Raw genomic sequence first — 26,009 nt, forward strand, 5'->3', positions numbered from 1 at the left:
TGATACCTGCAAGCCGTAGTCAGAGGCTAAGAATATGCCAGGCACTGCACAGACCAGCACAATGAGACAGTCCCTTAATGACAAAGCTTATAATATACACATAGGACAAAGGACAACAGATGGATACAAACAGATGGGAGGAGGACTAGGCAACCATGCAGTGGGACCGCAACGGTCCACCCACTAAGTGAAGGTTTCAGCTTACTGATGTCTGAGCCTTTCTGCAAGTATCATGCTGAAGGAAGAACGGTGGTTAAATCTGTGGATGTGTAGGGTGAACAATTCCCAACCAGCAGGATTATAGAGGGAGTTGTCTGAATGCCAAACAGATGTAAGATAGAGATTGATATCATGAACTTATTGAAAGGGTGAGTGAGTTCCTTAGCAATGAATAAGGGATGATTTGGGGGTGGGCAGTGAAGAAAATAGAGACCAGCAGTTCATCTGATGTGAGAAAGAGCAAAGAAATGGTAGAAGGGTATGAACAGAGAGGAACAACTGGTCAGAGCATTGGGTTAATGCAATGATGGTTGCAGCCGTATTCTGAGCTGCTCAGTTACTCACGGAAGCTGGAGAAAAAGGTGCTGTAATGGTGGCACCACTAGAACTGACAGTCTGGGTCTAGCTGTACAGTAGTCTAACAAATCTAGATTTTAGACATGCAAGAGACTGGAAGTCTACACCCTATTATGTTTTTCTAGAAAATCAGTTCTAAATTGCTTGTTCTAAAATTAAGGTCTTTGAAAGTCATCCATATTATTGTCATAAACCCTGTCCATTACTGCAGAACTTAGAAATGAGATGAGAACCAGGGCCCTATTGCATTAGCTACTGTACAGGTATAAAGTAGTGTGGAGGTCTTGCATGGTAGCTTATTTTCCCCATTGCTGTTTAGCTTTTCTTGCAGTTTGCGAGGGGAACGGTTGGGGTGGCACGTGGAAGTCAAGGAGGGGAGAGGTACGGAAAAAATGAGAAGAAAGATTGAAGAAACATTCAAAGGGCAGAAGTGCAGGGAGAAAAAATGAAGATACTACGTGGCTATAGGGATGGAGGGGCTGAAAAGTTGAGAAAGAGGGAAGAGTTACTTTTCAGAGCAAACAAAACACCCTAGGGAGCTCAAGTGGGACTGTGGGCCTTTGCTTTCACAGCTTGTGCAGCTGCTCCTTCCAGCTTGAGTGGGTTGACTCCTCCCTTGTTATTCCCTTCTGCTGACTGTAGAGCATATCTGAATAGCAAAGAGATTTGCAATTAAGAGAAACGCTTCACAGAGCTAAAAAAGCTCTCATTTTTGCTGAATGTATATTTTGTTGCATTTTTTTCTTTTTTTTTAAGCCATTCAATTAACAATTAATAATTTTCAGGGTGGTCACCTGCTTTTACCAAGCTGAGGTCTGATCCCTAGGTCTTCTAGCTAGCAAATAAGAAGGCAAGGGGCCTGATTTATCATTTCTAAGAAAGCTGTTGCGTACTTCTGCATGGCTGAAAGAGAATGTCCTAAAAAAAGGGGAGCGTTTTTAAGCAAATGCTTTACTTTTCACCTGAGAGATCTTCTTTGCTACACCTCTGCTCTGTCCATCCTTCCCTCATTTTGCGCATCAGGCCCTGGTAGGAAAGGCTGGGGGGTAGCAGATGGGAGGCTGACTGTTGCTCAGTTTGGAAAGCAGCTCCTAACATTTGGCTCACACCTGTCAGCAGACTCCGTATACACTTGTTTATCCTCCTCTGTACCATATGTTTCTATGCAAAATCAGTTCCAATGATCCATTGCCTTACTTCTATCACTCCTATTATGGTCGTAACTGAGCATTTCACAGTCGTTAATGCATTTACCCTGACAGCGTCCCTGTTGTGTAGGCATCTAATATCACCCACTTTACAGATGGGTTAGCTGAAGCTCAGATCAACAGCTCCTCAAAAGTCTTGTTGAAATCAATGGGAAGGAAACACATCTCCAGGAGATGTGAGTTTGGGAGAGCAAACTGCGTGCTCAGTTTCACCCAAGGAATTTGCAGTGAGGTGAGGAATCCCTCATCTGGTTCCTACATGGATGCTCAAAGTGCTGGACCATTCTTGATTTCTTGACACAGAGCTCTTCCCTGCCTTTGCAAGACCCAGCAGACCTGTGATTGCTGATGTCCAGTATTTTCACACCCTTTGGCAGTAAACCCTCATCTCACAACTCTCCATGTCCTCACCAAGGCCTAGAAGAGATGCTGTCCTCAGCAGATTTAGTTAAAAAGTTAGTTAAAAGCCCATTGGCCCAAAGTAGTGATAGCAATCAGCTCAAAAGTGTTCTGCCCAAATGAGAAAAGTTGATATGGACCAACAAAAATGCTTCTGCAGCTGTGGAGACTGTTTTTCCTGTTTCCTCCATTCTTTGTATCCTTGCTTGCCTCTCAGAAAAGAAATTCTTCGCAGCCCTTCAGATTTAAAGTCTATGTAGGAGAGGAACAAGGTTTTTTAAAATGTACTGTACGTACCTATCAGTCACCTACTTATTAATTATAACTAAAAGCATGATTAATCTGTCATGGATAAGGCTGCTAAGTAACCCTAATCATGCTAATGCATTTCTGTCACTTATACAAAAGGCAGCATTATTATCAGTTTTCACATCCATGTATACTAAAGCCCATATACACAGCAGCTGCAGAGCACTGGTAAAATTTTTTCTGCCACAGATGGGATGAGGTTGCATCATGGATATCTGTAGTGCTCCCACAGTGCCTGTGCAGTGATTTATTTCCTAAGCGCTAGCAGGATTTAATGATGTTACCTTTTGCAAATAATTTTGCCTTTTAAAATGGACTGTAACAACTACAGTTACAAAAAGTATTTCCACGGTCTCATAACGACTACAACTGAAATTCCTCTGTGGGAGGGGTCAGGATGATGACCAAGGTGCTACTTAAGCCCTGCAATGAGTGGGAGCTAAAAGATGCGTAGGTCTTATACAAGTGTGAATGTCTAAGGAAAACAATTCTTTTGATATTGCAGCACATAATGCTTTCCCTTCTGTTTTCCTTTTCTCTGAATATTCAATTGATCCATTTTTTAATAGCCTAGATGTTGGAAAGTTAATTTCCAGGTGCCAAATTCGAAATTTGTAACCACACCTGAAACCTTTGTGCATCCATCTTGTCAAGCAGTCAATGGGTGGATATGCTAAATCACAGTTAAGCTACACTTTTAACTTTTAAAATGTTCCAAAGAAAAGCTTTTCACAGAAAAGAGTTTCAAAACTGACACCTCCAGAAGGCTAATTGTACCCTGTGGTATTAGAAGCAGAAGGCAGGTGGGTCACCCTTTGAAGGAATCATTCCATTGACACCTGGGTGACCTGCTTAGACTTGATACCCTATTTCTGGATGGGTAAAGTATGATGAATACAACCATTAGGCTCATTAAATATATAAATGAAGGAGAAAAAGCTCAACTTCAAATTTGCCTTTCACACTGGCCAGCTTTTTGGTTAAATATGATAAAGTTTTATATAAGAGTTTTGGTGTGAACTGCTTGAAACTAAAGAACATAACTGAAAGATGATGCCTGCGAGATGTAATCTGCATCCCTCCTGTGCTGCATGCCTCAGTGACCCAAATAAAGAAACAGTTTTGGTTTTCATCTGAATAAGCACCAGGCAGGGTCTCAATCAGTAGGTATCTAAGCATACAAATTTGTGAAAGAGTCCCAAAGGTTTGTACAAGGTAATAGTTCTTTTGTTCGAAGCGTTGCAGTAGCCAAGTCACGGTCAGTGCATGGTGGGAAAGTAGAGGAAGATTGGTAAAAAAATTTAAACTGCTCCAGAACAGGTGTTGTTTGTGTGGCTTTTACAGTCCTTTGCTTAACTAACTTTCTTTTTTATAGCTCTTTAGTCATCACAGTTTGGTGTAATACAGTCCACAGTAAATTGTTTGTAGCCATTCGCATATATTATAGCAACACAGAAATTTTTAAGGTCACCATTAAATCTTGGAATGCTGTCCTCAACGTAGCAATTTCACTCCTTTCTTGCAAAACTGTGCTCCCCTACCCTTTCTTATTGATAAACATGATATCCTTCTGTTTGCTTTTCTTTCATTCTGCACAGCTGTACTCTTCTCTTTCATCAGGAGACAGTCACAATTTTGTTTGTCACACTGAAATATGGATTTTTTTCTTCTTTATTTATGAATAGCACGCTTGGATTTTCCTTATGGAATAGAAATTAAAACAGCACTGACATTTAGAATGTAAAGGAATTGCTTCAGCTGATTATAGTTGTGTTAAAATGAGTCACGCACTTTTGGTTCAAACTCCTGACATACACATCCATATATATTAATCACTATGACGTCATTGAAGAAATATTTTTACCTTGGTAATAAAAGCTGAATGCATTTGTCAACTTTTCAAATTATACTTAATCCAGTGAACATACAGGCAGGTTAGGAAAGACACGTGCTCTCAAATAATAGTAGAGCTTAATTCTACATGACTGAAAATGCTGTGCATGTTATGACATGTAAAATATTTGCAGTTTTGAAATGCAGGTGAAAAGCACATTGTAAAAACACAAAATAAATTAGGTTTACCAAGAAGAATTAAACTCACCTGTCAACAAATGCATGGTGTAGTACAAAGATAGGATCATTTGCAGAGCCTTGTACTTGGGACATGGAGCCATTCATGTAGATGTGAAGTGCATTATGTAAACCGCTTTGAGATATGTTTGATATTGCCGTCCGCGGATCAGCAAAGCCTATATATTCAAGAGGAAATCATATGCTGATATGACAATGCGTATAATTCTTTTTCCAGTAAGACTGAAGATCAAAGTACCTACTTTCACTTCATTTACATTCAGCTTTTTAGACAAGGGCTTAGGAAAACATGTAAAGGAGTGCTAATATATTTCAAAGGCATAGCAAAGATGAAATTAGAATAAGCTAAATTAAAACTTCTGCCATGTAGCTAATGCAGCATGTCAGCAAATGTACTGCTTAATTGCTTTATATTTTTGAATATCTTTGGTCATTGTGTCTGGCTCTTAAAAGGCAACGTAATCCCTGCAGACATTTATGCATGTACATTTATTCATGTTGAGAAAATTTATTCACTTTATTTTCATTTTCATCTTTATAGTTATAGGTTCCTAAGTTAAAACAAGCTATTGTATCTCATCAGATACTGAGTCATTTAATATTGTTTGTCTCTGTCTGTCTCTATTTGTCTCTATTGACAGGAGCCAACACAATACAAGCTATAACCTTAACAAAAGGATTTGGTAAATAATCAATAATCTTCCACAGTCAGACTTGCAGGATGAAAGTCTGTGGATTGCTGTTATTTTGGAAGGCACTTAAAATATGGGCTTTGCGAAGAGGTCACACAGACCAACCCCCAAATAAGAAATACTGGAATATGCATCAGTTTTTTGTTTTGGTAGCCTGTCCATACCTCAGCCCTGATGTTGGTAGGCCTTCTCAGCATCCTGAGAGCCAAGCTTCCTCCCTACTTGTAAGGACTCCTAATAAAAGTCAACTCAACCATCTGATGCTTCTCTGGGATTTTCCAGGAGAATGCAAGCAGAAACATATGTTGTCCCTCCAATCTATTTCTTAACCTGATGCTAGTCCTACTATTTAACCCATGCTACAAAACCTCTCTGTTCTCTCTCTTTGATTTAGTTCCTGAAGATGTCTTTTTTTCCCAATTTCTGTAAGCTGTAGGACAAAGAAGCATAGTGGAGACATATTAAAACATCTTTACAAATTAATAACCAAATAAAAAGGGTTGTGAACAATATGCTTTTTGCCCTGATCCTCAGTGTTTTCCCAATATTGTTGCAGTTTATCAAGTCTGCAAGGTGGGCAAAAAAAGATCTTAGCTCTCCTCTTTGGGAAATGCCTCACACTCTTTAAATACTTGCTTTATTTACTTATTTGGACCAAGAATTATCATTTGAATGAGGATTAGCAATATACTTTTGAAGTGAATCTCCCAATAGTCTTTCTGTTTCATGCTGTGACTCACGTCACAATGCAAGTTCTGACTTTCCAAGCTGGATTCTTTTTGGAGGAAATCTAAAATGTGCTAACCACCAGTGGGTGTTCAGTCCATGGGACTGAACTAGAGCTAGTCTGAAAGAACCCCTTCCCTGTCAAAACCCTCGTATATAACAGGGAAGCCGGGTCCTCAGTACCAACTGTTTTGCTCTTTGAATTTGCTCCTCTTTGAGTCACATGAAGTATTGAGACATGGCTAGAGATGCCTTATGAGTAGAGTGAACTTGGAAATCTGAGTTTTATACCCCATTAGGACTCTGATCTGTGTGAAATGATTGCATCTCTTTGTGACTCTAAATTCCCTCATAGGGCTTTGCCTTGTCTGTTAACCTATTCAAACAAGGGAAAACTTCAGGCATGAAAACATTGATAATTATAATAAGGATCAAATCATAGCTGTGGCACCTAGGAACCAATATACCATAATAACCATCCATCTTTCTGATTGTAATAATATCACAAAGATTTTGAGAAATTCAAGGGAAGTCAGAGGAGAAAACATAATCAGGACAGCTGGAGGAGGTAGGGTTGGCTTATGTTGAAAATTGTAAGACTTCAAGGTGGAGTGAGTCTGGATTTAGGAGAGAAAGAGGAACATGTTGACACCTATAGTTAACTGCAGGTTTTAAGTACATCAGATGTGGACCGGGATTATTGAAGACACTGCATGGTGACATAAACAGCAATGGGCAGAAGTTCTCAAAGGTAAAATCTTGCCCACAGAAATTTGCCTGATGGTGAATTCTACGTTAGCTAGATTTCACTCAGGGGAAACAGCAGAATAAAATATTACCAAATGTGCTATGAAGAATGATGTACATTGGCAGTCTGGCCAGAACTCACAGGAACTAATGGCAACAGTTTTGGCCTTCTTTGCTGATGGCCATAGCAGGTGATCATTGGGATCAGCTGATGTAGCAATACTAAGAAATTTCTGTGAATATTAACTGAAATTATCTATCTGTATATCATTCTGAAGCAACACTTCCACTTACATTCAGCTACATTATAAGTATGTTTAAGCTAAGATAGACTTTATGCAGAGTTTAGGCAGAAGGCTTGATGTTTTATATCGGACTTGGAATACTTCTTAAAATTTCTTAATGCGTTGCAAACACTTGATCTAATAATTCATAAAAAAATATACAGAATACCTACTTTGACTCTGCACAACTTTTCATGGAACATCTGCACACGAGCAATTTATCTTAAAAATCAAAAGCTCTGTAACTGGGAGAGCTTTAGCAACCTCACCCTCCAGCTCCCAGATAATTGGAGTACATTCTGTCAGTGTCAAAATTGACATCATGTTTAACCATGCACGTAAGAAGTTTTAATATCTGATTTCTCATTATGAAAATTCCATCTAAATTGTAAAGTTAGCAGGAATAAAACCACAATGTGGTGTCACTTTATTTTATTAGCCTGGGTCTTATTCTTTTCTTTCAGACTTTTTAAAAGGCTTCAGGACAATCAGCTATTCAGGATGACATACTATGAAATGGGGAAGAGCCAATTAAAAAGAATGAGAATAAAAACATGAGAATTTTTTCAGTGTACAGGAAACCTCACTGCCGTGGCTGCAGTAAAATCACCTCCACAGAAAATGTGAGGTTACAGATCTACAAGCACAGTGAGCTGAAATAAGAGCTCCCTGCCTCTAGATAGGGGAACTCCACTTTCCCCAACTGCCTTTCCCCGCGCTGTCCCTTCCCATGCGTTAACTGCAGCTCTTGTCAGTCCTTCTATGAACTGATTAACTCACTAATCTGGCAGAAAACTACCCTGGAGTTTGGGATCTCAGTTTTTTTCCAGGCTACTGAGACACAGTATCTCATGTAATGTTATGATGAGAACCAGTGTTGGTACCAAAAAAGGAGGGAGAGCAACTGACTGGTGGATGGAGGAGATGGCATAGAGAAGCAGGGCTGTCCCCAGTGAGCTGTTAAATCATCTGGCCAGTATAGGAAGCATTCAGACATCCTTTTAAACCCTTGTATATTTATGGTGCATTAGAAATAACCATTAAGACATACATCACTGAAGTGAATGGAATTTTTACCAGTGATTTCAATGAGAGAAAAAACCACATTTTTAAGAGATCATAAACCTGATTCTGCTCCTTCTGATAACACTGTAAATCAGCAACAGTGATTCAGTGGATTTGCAGTAGTTTCACTGGATCCAGGCCAAATTAAAGCAGATGGGGATTTAGCCCAAAGTTTATTACAGGAGGAGCTAAAGATGCCACTCAAAATAAGGCTGCTTGACAGTTTTTAGGATGATATATAGGTGGTTCTCATTGAATATGCAGTTGGGTCAGGTGTATGTCTTTTAATTCAGTAGTTAATTATATTAACTGCAGATTTTACAATTTAATAACGGAGACCACAGAAGTCCATGTACAATCAGTCAAGTGCAAAGCTTTATATGTTGAAAGCAGGTAGTGTTTTCCCCAGTTGCTCATTTGCTGCTGACTGAAGCGCTGTAAGTACTCTTAGCAGAGGGTATACAGAGCTCAGAGAGCATTAGCAGTGTTCAGTGCTATAGGAATGGAGGAACCATTCCAACAATCCTATCTCCTCTGATTATCTTAGTGGACTGCTTAATATCTGTGGCATCCCTAACATCACCGAGCTATTCATAACAGTTTTGCATGTGTTTTTTTTTAACCGCAAAACTGTTTTTCTTACAAAATAAATTTAAGTTTTGTATGACTTTCTAGGCCAGTGGTTAGGATAGCAGGGACTTTAAAGGTCAAATTCTCCTTTTTATGTTGCATGTTGAGGGGATCGAGTGCACCCTGAGGGGATCGAGTGCACCTTCAGTAAGTTTACAGATGACACCAAGTTGGGCGGGAGTGTTGATCTGCTTGAGGCTCTACAGAGGTTGGATCGATGGGCCAAGGCCAACTGTATGAGCTTCAACAAGGCCAAGTGCCGGGTCCTGCACTTCGGCCACAACAACCCCATGCAACGCTACAGGCTTGCGGAAGAGTGGCTGGAAAGCTGCCCAGAGGAAAAGGACCTGGGGGTGTTGATCAACAGCCGGCTGAATATGAGCCAGCAGTGTGCCCAGGTGGCCAAGAAGGCCAACGGCATCCTGGCCTGTATGAGAAACAGTGTGGCCAGCAGGAGTAGGGAGGTGATCGTGCCCCTGTACTCGGCACTGGTGAGGCCGCACCTCGAATCCTGTGTTCAGTTTTGGGCCCCTCACTACAAGAAGGACATGGAGGTGCTGGAGCGTGTCCAGAGGAGGGCAACGAAGCTGGTGAAGGGCCTGGAGCACAAGTCTTCTGACGAGCGGCTGAGGGAACTGGAGTTGTTTAGCCTGGAGAAGAGGAGGCTGAGGGGAGACCTCACCACGCTCTACGACTACGTGAAAGGAGGTTGTAGAGAGGTGGGTGTTGGTCTCTTCTCCCGAGTAACAAGCGATAGAACACGAGGAAATAGCCTCAAGTTGCACCAGGGAAGGTTTAGATTGGATATTAGGAGAAATGTCTTCCCCGAAAGGATTGTGAAGCATTGGAAAAGGCTGCGCAGGGCAGTGGTTGAGTCACCATCCCTGGAGGTATTTAAAAGATGTGTAGATATGGTGCTTAGGGACACCATTTAGTGGTGGACTTGGCAATGTCGTGTTTATGATTGGACTTGATGATCTTAAGGATCATTTGTATGTCTGAGTCCAACTGGCTGATGTACTTAGTCCCACTCTCCCTGAGGATGATTTTTTCTTTGGTAAGGATTTCACATTTTAGAGTAGTTCAAGTCAGATAGATGCATTTACTTTAAAATAGGAAGGAAGATACAGCTATAAGAACTTTAAGGCCATGTCCTTGCTGGTCTTTGAAGTTAGTGATGTTCTTCTGGATTATATTTGTGGAATTTTTCCGCCATTGGCAATCTCACAGTAAATTTTTCAGGGTTAAATCTTACATATTTTCTCAAGCAATGTTATTACTGTAATCTCTCTAGAGTGAGTTAGCTGCAATATGTGCAGAATTTGGCCTAGGGGGGCTGTAGTAAATGAAAGTTTGTGATTATGTAATTTAGACCATGTCACCATCTACTTTTTTTCTTAAAACCACTCTTGTAGAGCTTCACTGTGGTCTGGGCTGAACAGTCTTTCTAGTTTTCTGGTAATGATCCTCTGCATCTTGACAGATGGGTGTGCAGCATAAATTTACCCAGAGGTTGAGAGTTTGAGCTGGTTGAGGAATGTTGGCTGTAGGCTAAAACTTTTTTAATTAGAAGTTTTCTGTTGGCAAACTTCATTTTGAGAAACCATTTTTCATTAGCTATATGGATTGCAGTGAAAATACTGAGAAAAGTTTTCCAGACTAAAATCTCTCAGAAAAAAAGGAAAATGTCCTATTAAAATGAAATTACATCTTGAAGTGTTTGATGTTTTATTCCATTATTTCATGACAGAACAGCAGTAACGATACATAATTGTGACAGACAGTGGAATGCTATGACATGGCTTGACTTGATACCATGTGTCATGAGTTAATTCATGAATAATGACAGTGATACAGAGTTTTAGAAATTTCTTGTTTAAATGGGTTTTTTTTGTCACTTTCTGCAAAACTTAGAAGGCATTGATTTTCATTTGAAGTTGCCATGAATAAAATAATTTCAAATGTAGAATTTGCTCATAAAGAAAAAGAAATTCTAAGTTTTTCAACCATCTCTTATTTTTAGGAGGTAGCATTCAAGGTGTCACACCAAAACTGAACTGCACAAAGAAGAAACCGAACTATTTCATTTGCAGTCAGCTAATCCATTTCTGATCTCACCTGCGGCTTATAAACTAGACTGATTTTCTCTTCTCTTCTTGTATCCATGAAGTGTCCAATGAAGTCAACAACTGTTTCCCAGTTAGGGCCATGATTCAACAAATCCTATTTAAAATAATTGCTTCCACTTCAAGGGGCAACATGCAAACTGCTTTTAACATATTTTTCAGTCAAAGCAGAAACTAGCCTGTCCCAGGGTGAGAGGGCAACCCACATGCTCGGCCTTACGGGGGTGCTGTTTTATTGAATATTGACCATTGCTGTTTATGGCTGTTGTGGTTACTCTTCAGTGACATAATTTCTGTCTCTATAGCAGCATTTTCTATTAGTCAAACACAGATTCAGCCTGCATTGTTGGCATCTGCTCACAATGATGCTGATACCTATCCCTTCAAAGAGTAAAAAGGTCTTGTCTTTGTTCCAGTGCACTCAAGCATGGAAGAGCATAAAATTTTGCCCATAAGTGGTTCTTCTACATGATCAGTTCTTTTAAGTGATCACAGGTGTTTTCCATTACAGAACTAAAACTGAGGAGTAAATCTTACAATGGTATAAATCAGGAGACACTCAATTACAGGCGCTGGCTTGGTTCTGGTCATCTTTTGTAAATCTAGAGTAACTCCAGTGAAGTTAATGGACTTACTTTGGATTTACTTTGGATCTAAAAGAGATTAGAATTTGACCTTAGGTGTATTGGCACAAACTTGTGTAAACAAGCAAAGAAGGATTGAGAAGCATTTTGCTTAGAAAAAGAAGAAAATATTAGGAACTATAGAGTGTTAGCAGGTTTGTAAGAATGCCGTCATGCAGAAGTGGGCACTGACACAATAAATGCAAGCTGGCAATTTAAGCTTGGCATCTCTACACCACAAAAAACTAAGCAGGCCATTTGTAAGAAAGAAGCTAACACAATATGGGTTTTTTTGGCAATAAAACTAGTTTAAAATCTTTCCACCATCTTTTTCAACATTAACCATGTATTCTTGGCTTCACATTGCAGTTCACTATCTTGTTGGCTAAATAAGTTAGCTGACAGAAACATTTGTGGTCCTGTGGTGTAAAGTTCAGTGATGAAATAATTCAGGTTAAAAAATAAAATATCCTCAAAGAAAAAAAAATGAAGAAAGCTATCTCAGAATAACACTGTGTCTGATGGAATAAGCTCCATCTCCATAGTAATATAGATAAAAGCCTACTGAGCCACACCTGTCTCACATTCAGACAGAGTCATCACCAAAAGAGCCCCTTATAGTGAAGCACTGTGGACACAGTTTCACTCCAGTGATCTCTGGCGCTAATGAAATGTTCTTATGGAAAGAAAGGTAACATCACCCTGTTGACCTTTACTCTCTTCCATACCAGCTCTTGGACACTGTACATCTCCTTTAGCTAGGCTATAAAAGTTAGACAACAATACAGGCTCTGGTAAGTGCACTGGGAGTTGGACTATGAGCAAACATGGGCACTTTCTTAACAGGATTTCTCCTAGAATAGAGAGGATCTAATGTTAGGTTGTTTTGCTTTTTCGGGAGGGGACATTCATTGCCTCAATCTTACCCTACTGAGCTTTTCCTCACTGTGCTACAGTTTCCCAGGATCCCTCCACATGGATCCTAGGACTTGCAAATGTCCACCTTCACTGCCAAGAGAAAAGGAGCTGCTCAATCTCTTTTTTTTTCCCTTTTTGAGTCACGTAGAAGGGATCCTATGGATGCTCTGAGAAGGCTACAGTGCTTGTCAGGGAGGGCATATTTGGATGGACTGATAAAACAGGCATGCTCTGCCCCTGCATTGAGATAACTGGATGCATCCAGAAGCCATGCAACACTACGACCAAGATAATATATGCTGCTTCTGTAGCTACCTAAGCTGTATGGCTTCTGAATCATATCTGACTTGCAAACACCCTCAAGAACATGTAGTTTTTTTCCCCAGTCTATTGGAAGAACTACCTAAATCACATGAGATCCATTAGCACCTATTGGTGGCAACGACAACATGCCTCATGTGGCATTTGGAAGGCTCCAAATGACCACGGTGGTGAGCTGGAGTTTCATAACCTCAGTTAGGAGAAAGGTGAACACTCTTCAGATTCTGAAGGGTTGTTACACAGAACAAAAAAAACCACTTGGATGAAAATTTGATCCAGAATAGCTCTTTTCAGATGCAGTGACATTGCCATTATTGAGATTAAAGCATGACCCTCTTCAAGTGTGATTGGCAGATGACATTGATATTAACAGAGACTAGCCATGACTGTGCTTGCTAGCCATGAAATTCATGTGACAAAGAGACAGCAGTAGAGAAAGGGTTTGATAGATTAACCAGACAAAACACTGATTCTGATTTTAGAGTTAAAATAACTTCTTCCTGGCTCTTTGGGAACTGTAGGTGCTTTCCTGATCATTGTGCAATTCTGGTGAACATCTATGTTATTGCCTTTTTTTTCTAATAGCTACTGTTATTTTCAATAGGAAAATGTACCCATTTGTATCAAAGGGGTATACTTGATCTATGACTCTGTTTAGCTGTCAGTTTAGACTTAGCATTGACAAAAAGCAGGTTTTGCCCTTTTTCTGCAAGTACTCACGAATTATTGTTATTTAATGAGCAGTCATGATACTGAAATTTAGGCTTTGTGAGTGCTCTGTTTTGACTCTGCCTTCCCAGTAAACCCATATGTGGTTCCGCATAACTTCCATAGACTGTGCCTTTGCTTTTGTTTACAGTGTAGACCCTCATTATTTCACAACTTATTTGTTTTAATTCCCTTTTCTCTACTCCTCCTATTCCACCCTTTGCATCTATTGACATACTTCATGGAGAAAAATGTTAGCAAACCTCTACTCAATTATGTCACCTTTTTATTTCCCAAACTTCATGTGGTTCCCTTTCTCAAAGGTAGAAAGCACAGCTATGTCCAGAGCTGGAGTTACTTAATGTCTAGATTCTCTGTTTGTTTCAGCAGACAAATTCCACATTTTTGACTGTTTTTAGAGTAAAACTGGTTCACTTCTTTTTTCCCAAGAAAGCTTTATGGCATTCCACAGTGCATTAAGAGTAATACTGAATGTATTAAAAGCTTTGGTTTCTTATTCTTACACCAACTCCTATATTGCATTGTTTTAGCCCTTGCACAGTTCCTTGCAAGCAAAAATCTCTTGGACATCAAAAGTAGATAATATTTGATTCGGCTGATATATGATACTGTAGCAATATTTATTGATAAATATGTAATATGTGCTATCCTTGTTTATAGCAATTTAGCAAAATTCAAAAGGAATTGGGTAGACAGATAATTAAGAATTACTATTCCTTTAGCAAAGAACCCTTGTTTACGAGCAAATTAGGAACATTCAAAACAGGTTGGATAGTTAGAAAATTAAGATAAATAACTAAATTCTTTTGGAAATGATACTAAGGGTTATTTTTGAGGTATAACTTAATCCCTAATCCTTAGAGTTTGGGCAGAAGTCTGCTATGGAGTTCACTGCGGCAGGATGTAGACATAACATGCCAACTGGCAGCATCCTCTTTCACCTTTGTTGTCCAGCCTGGCCTCTGGAAGACAGTGGATTCCAGCGCAAACCTGTAACCCACATGGACATGGTTATGATCATGTGTTAGTAGATTATTAGATGATCTCCTCTTACGCAGTGCTACATTTATTTGCTGTGCCTGGTGGTGACTATAGCAGGAGATAATATCTCCTAACAGATGGATTTAGGGTCTGATCTAGTCGATAGTTTCTGTTTTCTTATCAAAGGCCTTTAACGTAGTTCTTTCTGTATGTTGCTATTCCAGGAGAAAGCATAACTTTTTCTTTCTTTTTTCTTTTTCTTTTTGAGTAGTGCTTCATGGAATGAGATCAAACTGCCCAGAGTTTAAAGACTGTAACCCCAGAGAGAATCAATTTACAGATGGAAATGGCATAATAGAATAAAACATGTTACCTTCCAAAGTGTTTCGGAAACTGTAATTGGCCATTTTATCCATGGGTCCAGATTCATACTGAGTCAGTGATAGGCAAAATTCAACTTCAGCTGAGGATGGGAGCCTTGGGGTCCTTGATTTATCGTTGTTGCCAGGATTTCGCAGTATAGGCCCCTCACTTGTGGCATTGCATAAAGCCTGTTGGCTGTTGTACTCTTCAGACCGAGTACAAATTACCTGTATAAAACACTTTCTATTAGCAGAGTTGCAATTGTAAAAAATAAAAGCAAACAGAAGAGATACTGAGATTTTTTTTTTTAAAGGAGCAAAGAAAATGTACAATGTAATAAGTTTGTTGCAAAAATATATATTAATTTTTAAATTTTCTATGTATGATTTTAATATAAGCTGGGTTATTTCATAGAAGACACCCCTCTACTACAGTGCATATTTTGAAACAATACACTAGTCTCTATCTGAAACTATCCCCGTGGACTAAGGCATCAATTCTCATTCATGCCCTTGAGAACTCACTGAGGTTAAATTCAGTGTTACCTACCAATGCAGCAGGACACAAACACAGTTAAATCTGCTGCTGCAGTTGCTAAATGGAGGCTTTTTGGCTTCAGCAAACTGCTGAACAAAGCCACAATCACAGATTTTTCTCCCCACAGGCTAAGAGGGGGAATTGTTGACTTGGGATACAAAAAAAAAAATATTTTTTATTCTGAAAATATCTGTCTGTGTTTTTTTAGACTAAATGGGCACTTAGGTTCACTATGTCTTGATGATGCTATATGTACAAAATGGGAAAAGACACTGCTTTCAGAGGAATGTTGTGGGGATGAACATACATCACCAGCTGAGATACCATAGAGATGGGTATTGGGAAGGGAATCTTAAAGAGAGAGGTGGATAGAGATATAAAATATTGTCAGAATCCAGCATTATTTATATAAATGTTCTGAGTTCACAGGTAAAGTCCAGTTACCATGGCATAACAAGTCATTATTTGTCAGATGATCTGTGGAAGCTGCCAGTCCGATTTGAGACTCCTGGAAGACCAAAGTAGTTCAATGTAACTTCAGATGATAGCCAGCTGGTTTTGGCTGAGTCAAACTCCTTCACACTTGTCATGGGTTAAAAGTGCCCACACAGACTGTCAGTGTCACTAAGGTGCTACTCAATATCTTTTTAAGCCGCAATAACTTATTTGTTACTGAAGGACATGGGTCCTCTGATGACCATGAGCTTTTATAATAGCTCTCACTGTATTCCCTCCTTCGCCAATGATCAGAATGAGAAGGAGGATTTTTTTCATATTCTGGTACAATAAACCTACAGGGAGTTAGTACAAGTACTAACTCATATTTCTACTTTATATTCAGGAACTTGCCTGACATGGAGTCAGGATGGAGGCTGGAGAAAAATATACTGACACAATGACAAGCAGAAGATCAGATGAGGGGGTTTGGTGTGTGTGCATAGCGGTACAGCTGACGGGTCTATGAAACAGAATAACAGTGGCTCAAAACTCGCAGAAGCTGTTCTGTATCCCTTCCAGGTGAGGCTGAGGCTCTGAACCAAAACTGCTGTCTATTGTTTTGCTTTTTTTCTGAAAAACCCACCAAAACAAATAAAACTCCAAACCACCAGAGATCCCGTCAAAATATAGGACTCTGTGGTTAGCAGGTAATCAATGTGGTTAATGAGAACTATGTGTGGAGAAAGAACAGGCCTCATTATTGAGTGAGACATCATAGGGGAGAAAACACATAACACTAAAACCTCCAGACTTCTTTCATCCTGGAGGTGTACTTATATTTCACGGACTGAAACAATGAACGAGAAGGTGAGTGAAAGCAATCATATCTGCTGTGAATGGGATGGAAGAACATGAGATTCTCTGATAGTGAAGGAAGTGAGTGGGAGATTCATTTCACCAGCACTAGGTGTGTACAAATTGTCAGACTGAAGCAACACTTTAGGACAACCTCTGCAGTCAGTAGAGAGAGGCATCTCCAGAGCGTGATTCAGCCCTCCTAAGCCAGATGTCTGGTAGGTGAGATGTACTTACCTCTAGGGGTGCCTAACTCTCTCCATTGACTAAGTCAATGAAATAAAATGTGTACAAAATCAATGCAGAAACTGTCTCTGGACTGCAGTTAGCAAGGGAAGAAAAATTAAGTGTGTTCAACTTAATGCTCTGCTTCTGCATTAGGATGGGATGAATCACACCCTGGAGGCACGGATGTGCCTCTGAAGTGACTAAAGACAGAGCCAAAGACAAGTTGCTTTACTGCCTAACTAACTTTTGAAAGAGTGGAAGGAGATGAGATGAATCCTTTTCTAAGTGATTTGACCACAAATTCACAGAAAATGTATGACAGGGCTGCTGATACAACCTAGATTTCTTAAGAATCTGGAGTTCTTAATGGTAAGTTTCCTATGAATATGAATCTCATGAATAAATTATTCTCTTTTTTTTTTTTGAGGAGATAAGAAAACTTATCAGAGAGATTTATCAGAGAAACTGTCCTATTAGCTGAAATCAGCCCTAGTCTGTTAAAACTGATAAGGTGCCCTTGGAGACTGTAGGTAGTCATCCAGCAGAGAGTTTCATGTGCACATTGCCCCCAGAAGCTCACCAAGTGGGTGAGGACTGTGCCTCTAAGAGGGACTGAGGTCAGGACTTGCCTCCAAGAAGTCTTTTAAGAATCCCCATCGAGAAGGGAGAGAGAGCGACAGGGAGAGACCTACAGTTATAAACATAAAGCCTACGCTTTGTTGGCTACAGTGTTGTTTTTATGATTTTTTTGTGTTACTGAGAGAGTTTATTCCTCATTAGAAGGAAAATAGCGGGATGATTCAGGCTGAGGGAGATGCTCTAGTAATTTGTTTATAAAAATGCACAGTCCTTTGTCCCTAGAAGTGCATTAGGGAAGAAGGCAAGTGTGTCTTGGCTGGTGGAGCTCAACCCATTTCCCAGTTGGCACTTGGCTCAGAAACTACATACCTTTGGATTTTCTGTTCAACTCTGTTTCATATGGACTTTATCTAGGTCCATATCTTCTTCTGGCTTCTCTGCCCTTCCATCTCCTATCTTTTCATCCTCTCCCCACTGCCTTGGGGGTATATCCCCGTTGGGTCCTAAAGAGGAACCACATGCTGCCTTCAAGACTGGCTTTTTAGATATTCAGACAGGGAATCTTCAAGCATGAGCTCAAATATACCTAAACAAAGGAACATTTCCCCTTCATTCTGTTTACCCATTTCAGTGGGATTTAATGCAACTGTTATGTTATGAGGCTTATAAATGCTATTTTTTTTTCCATTTATGTCTCATTGTAGCCTTCATTAACTGTCTGACTAACCGAATTCATCTTAAACAAAAACCAGATGCTATAAGGCATCTGATAACTCATGGTCAAGAAATGCCAACATAAGGGGCAGGAACAAAAATGTGGCCTTCTGCTATTTGTTCTGAACTAAAAATTAAACTTTTGCCATAAAATTAGCCAGGATGCTTTTCCAGAAATGTGTAACTTAGGTAATAGAAATTATGGGTCTATCCTGAAACTATAATTTGCTGTTTTATCAATTGTGTGATGTGTAAGTGGTAACAGAACATAGGTCAGCTAAAAGGTCCTTTCTGGATGTAATCTGCATAAAGCACACACAAAATGGGTCACATCATTGCCTTCCCTTTGTTCAGCAGGAGGACTTTCTACTATGCTGTTTTAACCCATGATTTTTTATTCCCTTTCAGAACAGCCCTGAGCAAATTTCTCAGTTCACGCCGGGCAAAGTTTCATATTCGAACTGCACCCAATGCCTGCTCTCCTGCATGCGTAAATTCACCGGCTGCAGGGAAATTGTTAGGAAGATGCCCCGAGGAAAAGCTTATGTAAGTAGTTAGCAGAGCAAATGCCGGTAGATGGCAGTCCAGAATACGCAGCATCGTTCCTGGGTCTTGTAGCACCCAGCAAAAAAAATCCCTCCGTGCACTGCAGTTGAGATGTTTAGCGCAGCTCTTTGTATCGTTTCTTAGAAAACAGACTGTAAATGTGTGGAAGTGTTGCTGCTGTCTCGCACCTTTTCACAAACGGGAAACCCTTTTGTCTTTTAGTTTGCAACTGCTTGCACAGACTAGCCCCTGTGCCTAAATAAAGTGAATTACATTACAGGAGTCTTCAGCAGCGTTCAGTCCTTTGTCTCTTATTTTTCAATTCAAAGCTTTGGGGGTTTTAGTAATAAATTCTTTTTGGTTGCTTTGGACTTATTAGATCTGTGCTCACAGGGCCATGCAATACAGGTAATATGTACCTGACACTTGGAAAAAGGTGATTTTCTACGGTATTGAAATAGCTGCTCACTTACAAAGAGATCTGAGGTTCCTCAGTTTGCTGGGGAAGTATGGCCACTCAAAGGGTTAATCTGCACCTCTGCTTCCTTTAGAGCTGGTCCCTTGCTCTGCTTCTCTTCCGAGCCCACCGAGCCGGAGTCTGCCCCCGTCCAGAAACTGTATCAGCATGTTTTCATAGTGTTATGCTCCAGGTTAATACAGCCTAAAAGAACCACCTCAGACTACAGCCAGCGCAACCGCATGACTTGCTTATCTGTGGCACCCAACCCAGCTCTCCCAAGGATGTGACGTGGGCTCTTCCTGGCCCTCCTTGACACATCCCCATGTCTCTGTTTGTCCTACATGAAGTCTAGACTCTTGAACTGGAGCCTTGGGTCCCATTATGCAGCCAAAAGAGATTTTGCACTGATTCATTGCCTTTCTCTGTCTTTCTCCACTTATTCTCACATCCTTGCTTGGGAACAGGATTAAAGTGCAGCCCTCACACTGGATTTAAAATATTTGGCAATTGTAAAGAGGTTTAATTTTTACTTTTTTGGCTGTATGAGGACCTGGCGTAATCCAATCCTAATTAAGTGGTATCCAGAAACCATTTACTCACCAAACTGGGAAAATACAAGGAAATCCCCAAATAACCTGCAACAGAACAAACTGTACTTTGGGAACTTGCTTTTATAGGCAGAACTTTAAAAGATGCTGTATCTACAGCAGACCAAAAACTTTTTAAGAGACTGTGTATATTTATATCTGGTTCTTCATGTACTCCTGAATATTAGAGGGAATGGGAAGGTAAAACAGGCAGAGGACTGAATGAAATGAAGAAAATTTGGAAAGCAAAGCTTTAAGGAAATTCTAAGACACATATTTGTGCAAGGATAAGGTCATTAATTATCTTTCTGACCCTCATGGCATGTGCATTAACTGGAGGACCTGTGAAACTCAAGCTAAGAGGAGATGAGACAAACACAAAGTGACAGCACTGAAAAAAACCCAGGGCCTTCAAGGTATTTTCTCAGCCTTCAGTAAAAGCTGGCTGAGTTTCATCTCTTTGCTCAGAGGCAGCCCAGAACCAGGGAATAACTTACACCCCATTCAGCACCTCAAAATGGTGCTGGGGTGGAGTCGTAAACTCTATTATCAAATACTGCTGAAATATTCATTAACACTTTCTGGTCTGGCAGACCGTGATTCCCTGCTCTCTGGCTGTCTCCAGGCTGTACCATTAGTGTTGCTGTCTCCATCTCTACCGCAAATTCACAAAGACGTATCTCCCTACACGTAGGCTTTTTTTTCTGGTGAATTATTATCAAAACTCCATTTTTATGAAATTCCTTAGCTATTAATTTATACACCTCTGAAGATGTTTATCTTTTACACTACACGACTCCTGAGCAAGCACGGCTATATACTAGAGAACAGCCAAGCAACCACAGGCCAAACTGCTGTCACCCACTCGTGATCCCGTGGAAGAAGGGGTATTACTCTGAGGATACCCGAGTGGCTGCTCCTGCTGTGCGCAGATCTTGATTTCCTCAGGCTGTGGGACTGAGGTGTGGCATGTGGAGACTTACCTCTTTGTAATAGGAAATGTTTCAAATTAATAATCCATGTAAGCATATCATTAGGAGATCAATCTTGATAAACTCTTATTTTACAGTTACTTACTCCGTTTGGGCTGTTGTTTTTTTTTAATTTACCAGCCTGTAGCTGGCACCAAAACCTATTAAGTTGCAATAAAAAATAAAGTCATTGAGTTCATGAGATACTCAGGCATCCACGAGCAGATGGATGTAAGATTTTGGCTGATTTAAGAATCAAGAAGTGTTGGCTCCTGGTGTTTGTATTTTTGAAAATTTCTTGCAGTTTTTAAAGGTGGACATAAAATAGTGCTTCAAATGATCCTCTCAGACTATTCAGCTAGCAATACAGCTCCCTGATAAACTGTGCTTAGATTTAAATAACTGTGTCTGAATAGCTGAATAGCTGAATTTAGCTAAATTTTGTATTTCTTATGAAGTCATATTTTCAGGTAATGGATCTAAAGTACTGTCATTATTAGTTCAGGAGCATTATATCCATTTTCTGTTTGTGTAACTTGTTTCCCTTTTGTAGTAGCTTTGCATTTGTGTAAGTGGTTCTGCAGGGTGATACAGAATGAAGTGCTAAGGGAAATTCTCGGTGCTTGCAACAAAGAATTGGCTGCAGGCTTACACCAGCACATCTGAGAGCAGACAGCTCTCCACGTTATGCAATTATTTCTCTCAAGTCACTCTTCTTTTAGGAGAGACAAAATACAGGGGGCTAAAGTTGGTGGTATAGCCTGCTTGCCACAATAGCAAACCTAAAACAGCCCTTACATTCTCCTGCTTTATTTTCTTCATCGTCTGTCTAGCACACTTTGGGGATCCCCAAACTCTAATGTTAACTGCCAGCAGAAAGATTCTGCTTTTATTTGCAGAAGGCTTTTTATGCATTTGTAACTTCACTGACTTCAGTTATTTCTCCAAATTAGTTCTGGTGCAGAGGAGAGCAGTATTTCACCTACTATTATTAAAGTGAGGCATAATAGTTATTTCTTTAGCAAATCCATCATCTTGAATAATAATAGAAATGGGCACTAAACCAAAAAACTCTCAAAATGTCATGGAAGATCTCCATTTCCCCCATAGCTTTCCGTTAAGTCGGCAGGGAATTGCAAAATCTGGTAAAGCATTAGTAGGTGTCATGCAGTCCTAATTCTGAATGCAACACTTGAATCATCAGAAACAAGTAACTGAAAACTTGAGAAAATCCTTCCCACCTACCCTAAAACATGAGCCAAGCAAACAAATAAAAACACTAAAGATTCCTGATAGTCTTTCTGGTAAAAACAGAGGCAGGAATCAGAAGTTTCACTTACATGATAAACATGAGAAAAATGTGGACATATAATTCACTCAGCTAAGAGGTAACAGCAGCATGTTGAAGAAAAAGTAAGGTGAAAGCAAGAATTTCAGCATGTATTCATGGGTATCCATGTTGCCATGGCAACTTCTCAATGGAATAAAGTATTTTCTCCTTTCTTTAGGGTTTAAAAAAAGAGAGAGATGCTGTTCTGCAAATAGGCACTTTACCTTTTTTTTCAATAAATCTATAACTATTTCCTAACATAGCAGGCATTGCTTTGTTATGCTTTGAAAAGAGACTTAAAATTCCAAAATGAACACCATATTATAGATGTGTTATTCAAAAGGTTTCTCTTGCCCTCTTTTTATTTTGTATGCTTATTAAAAGCATAAATTCCTTCACATTTCTGGATCTTCCTCTTTTTTTTTTTTTTTTCTCTTGCTGTTTAGCTACAGAGCTTGGATAACCAGTGTATTCTGCAGCTATGGCTGTTTTCCGGTTCAAGCTAAGGCTATTTTTATTCCTTTTTGGTTTTCTGGAGTGAGATTCTGATCTCTTGAAGGAACTGCATTGACTAAATTATTCCATCATAAGCAATTGTTTAAATTTGGATTCAAAGCTAATACAGAAATATCAGTTTGTGTTGCATCTTCACCCCAAACTCACTGACTGAAAATGCAGATCTGTTCAATCTCTTTCACTCCTTCTCTAGATAAGACAGCAGAGATATACGCAGATAGAAGACATTAAAGGAGAATAATACCCTTTGAAGGCAAAGTTATTGTGGCCCTGGTTTGGAAATTTTGATAAAATTGTGGCATTTCCAGAAGTGGCTGAAAAATATAAGTGATAAATACCCATTTTCACAAATTACCTGGAAAACTTCAGCAAAGGACTTAGGTGCTTTTACATATATACACGGACACTGAATATGTTCTAAACACAGCACAATTTGTATTGTTGCACCTATTGAAGTTATACAAAAATACCTGTTAAAGCAACTTGTTTCATAAAAAACTGTCTTTATTTTCAGTATATATTTGTGGAAACTGCCCTTAAATTAGAAGCTATAAATCTGACTGTTTGTTAAATAGACTCATTACTACTCATAAATTTTCTGGGTACTTATTACCAGGATGGAAAAATTCTAGGACTCTGTATATGATTAGTATTACCTTTGAAAAAATGAGCTAAACATAAATATTTGACCCTTCCAGGTCTTTTAGAAAATTCTGCTAGCAACTTGCTGATTCCTTTATACTACCTGCCTCCTACTACCTTGGTTATCTCATCCAATATATTGTATTGATAGAGCCACTTGACACATGTAACCAGTGCAATTCTAGTTTCATTTAATCCACTTTAACACTTGTTCCATTTGCACATAACTCTTTATTCAGCTCAGTGCAGAACAGCATCAGTTCCACTTCATTCTGGTGATGCAATCTAATTAAGTTAGGAAAGTTCATCTAGATTCATACTGCTAGAAATGAGCAGAATCTTGAAAAATGGGATGAAAATATATGTTTGTAGCTATATCTACTTTATGGCTATGCCTACACTGGTAAATTAAATGTGGCTGAAAACTCCCTGGGCAGTGAGGCCAAATGGCATGAAATAATCCATGTCTATGCCAATTAAACCGTCTTAGCCTCCCAAACAGGGTGACTATATGCAAACATCCTCCTGGAAATGGTCCCTGAAAAGTACCTTTTTAGGGGAGAACCGGTCAATACATACAAAACATATGGCAGAAAATGTCCTACAATAGGTTTGTTACAGTATATGGGAATGTTTGAATTTACAGGTATATACATAGCATATATTGTCTAGAGGACATAAATCAAGGCTAAATACAGTATAACCCGCCCAGTTAGTTGCTGTTTTGTAATGCCAGAATATCAGAGAGCTGCTGGAGCTTGTATCTCTTTCACTTTCCATTAAATCACTAAAACTGCCCAACCTTCATGTGGGCTGTTGCTACAGAAATAAATAGAACAAAGATAGATTTACACCAACATAATCATAGACTTCAGCACCAGAAGGGACTGTTGCTATTGTCATGATGGAGTGTGTCTATGGAAGCCAATAGACCTTTTTACTGTGTTTTAGGCAATGTGGCAGTAATGAACAAGAGACAAAAAAGAGTTCTAGAAGCTCTCAGTGTTAGAACAGCACAGTATAGTTCAGCTATATGAGAACATATGTAAATTTACCTTGGTTTAATTTGCAGTGCTTTTAAGTAGCAGGAATAACTATTGAGTTTACTTCTTAGTTCCTTTGAGCAACAGAGATTACTTCTTATATATCTTTTGAACTACTGATGTGAATTACACAGCTGGTTCTTCTGCACTCTAAAGATTTTTGTTTGGTTGGTTGGTTTTTAATTTGAAAGCAGACAAGATTAATTGGATAGTTTTTAACTCTTGGATGGAAGAAGGCACTGGAAGAGGGGTAGGGCCTCTGAAAACTTTTTGCTTCTATTTCCATCATTCAGCCACCAGCTGTAGTGCAATGGTTGTGTGCTAGCAATTTGTATACATAAATCCTACTTTTTCTCACCTGACTGTTTCAGCAGACCCAAGCCTGTTTAGCCTGCTAAAGGCCATGTCTGGACACAAAGGCATAACTTTCCTCCTTCCACTTTAACTTTAGGTTCTTAATTAAGCAGCCTAAATCCTACACTCAGAGAGAGAAGAGACAAAGAGACAAATTAACAGCTCTAAATAATGATTAAGTCCACATAAAATCTGATTTGCCCTCTGGTAGTGCTTACTGTCTCTTCAGGAACATCTAAGGGAATGCAGCATGGCTAAGCTCCCAGCTTGCGCACCTCTCTTAAGTGCCTAGAGTCAGGTAGGATAATTCTGACACAATCAGCCTTTCCCTTCCCCTTCCCCTTCCCCTTGGCCTGTCCTTACCTGCCATGAGGAGAAAAATGATGCTGGGCTGAGTAAATTAGGGTTGGTGGGATGTCTGCCACCCATGTATTCATCAGTGCAGACCACACAGTCCTCTGCATCTCGCCAGTCCCAGTAGGGGATGGTGAAGTTCTCATCACCTGTTATCTTCTGGATCTCACGTTCCCACATCAGCAGAAAGACCCGATGCCAGGGCAGAAATCCAGGGGCTTCGTGGGCAAAATCAATGTCCCGCCACACATTGGACCCACCTAAGAGTGTATCTCGAGAGGCATAATAATGCATCCACACAAAGACATCATACACGTTGATGTTTGTGAACATGGGGTTGGAGCCATTGTTCATCTGAGTATACGTGCCAGTAGCAATAACATAGTCCTGGCTAGGGGTGTTCTTTGCCAAATTAAGGTAGGCAAGAAACTTGTCCTTCTCACTGGTGGTGAGCTGAAAGATGTTTCTTCTTGTTCTCAGTCGCCTTTCAGTGCAGTTGAGTCCTGAGAAACCAAACTTGCACTCCCCACAGTTGAATCCCATGAAGTTGCCTTCGCATTTACATGTCCGGTTGTAAAATACAGAGGGCCAGTCCTCCCTGTCATCCACGCCTGAGAAAGGGAACTGTGGTCCCAGCGGAGCCTGAGAGAGAAGGATGTTCTGGCAGGACCCTCTGCGGGAAAGCTCCCCACAAGGGGACCCGTCTCCATCCCAGGGGGGACAGCACTCCTTCGTCAGCAAGCTCTCTGTGTTTGCACAGGCTCTGGGGAACTGCCCGGTGGACGGCTGAAGGATGACTAGCAGAAAACCCATGGCAAACAGCGACATCCTCACAGAGCAGCAGGAGAGCATCAGCGTTACGCTTCAGTGCATGGAGTGCTCTCTCTGACCCCTCCAAAGCCCTGGGTGTGAAAGAAATTCCTCCCCTCCACCAGGAATGCTTCACTGCTGACTTCTGCTACACTGCACCCTCCAATGTCCTTCCCCATTCCTACCCTGGATGCATTTACACACAAAATACACTTCAGGGTTAATCTGATTATCACATGTTCTGGGTGAAAGCCAAG

General features: G+C 40.0%; 1 protein-coding gene across 1 annotated transcript in view; it reads right to left on the reverse strand.

Annotated features, from left to right (window-relative positions):
• Window positions 1-25,794, reverse strand: part of TYR (tyrosinase) — a 52,229-nt gene extending 26,435 nt beyond the window's left edge. The window contains exons 1-3 of the mRNA XM_075140482.1: window positions 24,952-25,794; window positions 14,799-15,015; window positions 4,594-4,741 (exon numbers count right to left, since the gene is read on the reverse strand). Coding sequence (XP_074996583.1) covers window positions 4,594-4,741; window positions 14,799-15,015; window positions 24,952-25,794 — 1,208 coding nt within the window. The remainder of the gene's footprint in view (window positions 1-4,593; window positions 4,742-14,798; window positions 15,016-24,951) is intronic.
• Window positions 25,795-26,009: the final 215 nt, after the last annotated feature.

This window comes from Calonectris borealis, chromosome 1 (genome assembly GCF_964195595.1).
Source record: "Calonectris borealis chromosome 1, bCalBor7.hap1.2, whole genome shotgun sequence".
NCBI lineage: Eukaryota > Metazoa > Chordata > Aves > Procellariiformes > Procellariidae > Calonectris > Calonectris borealis.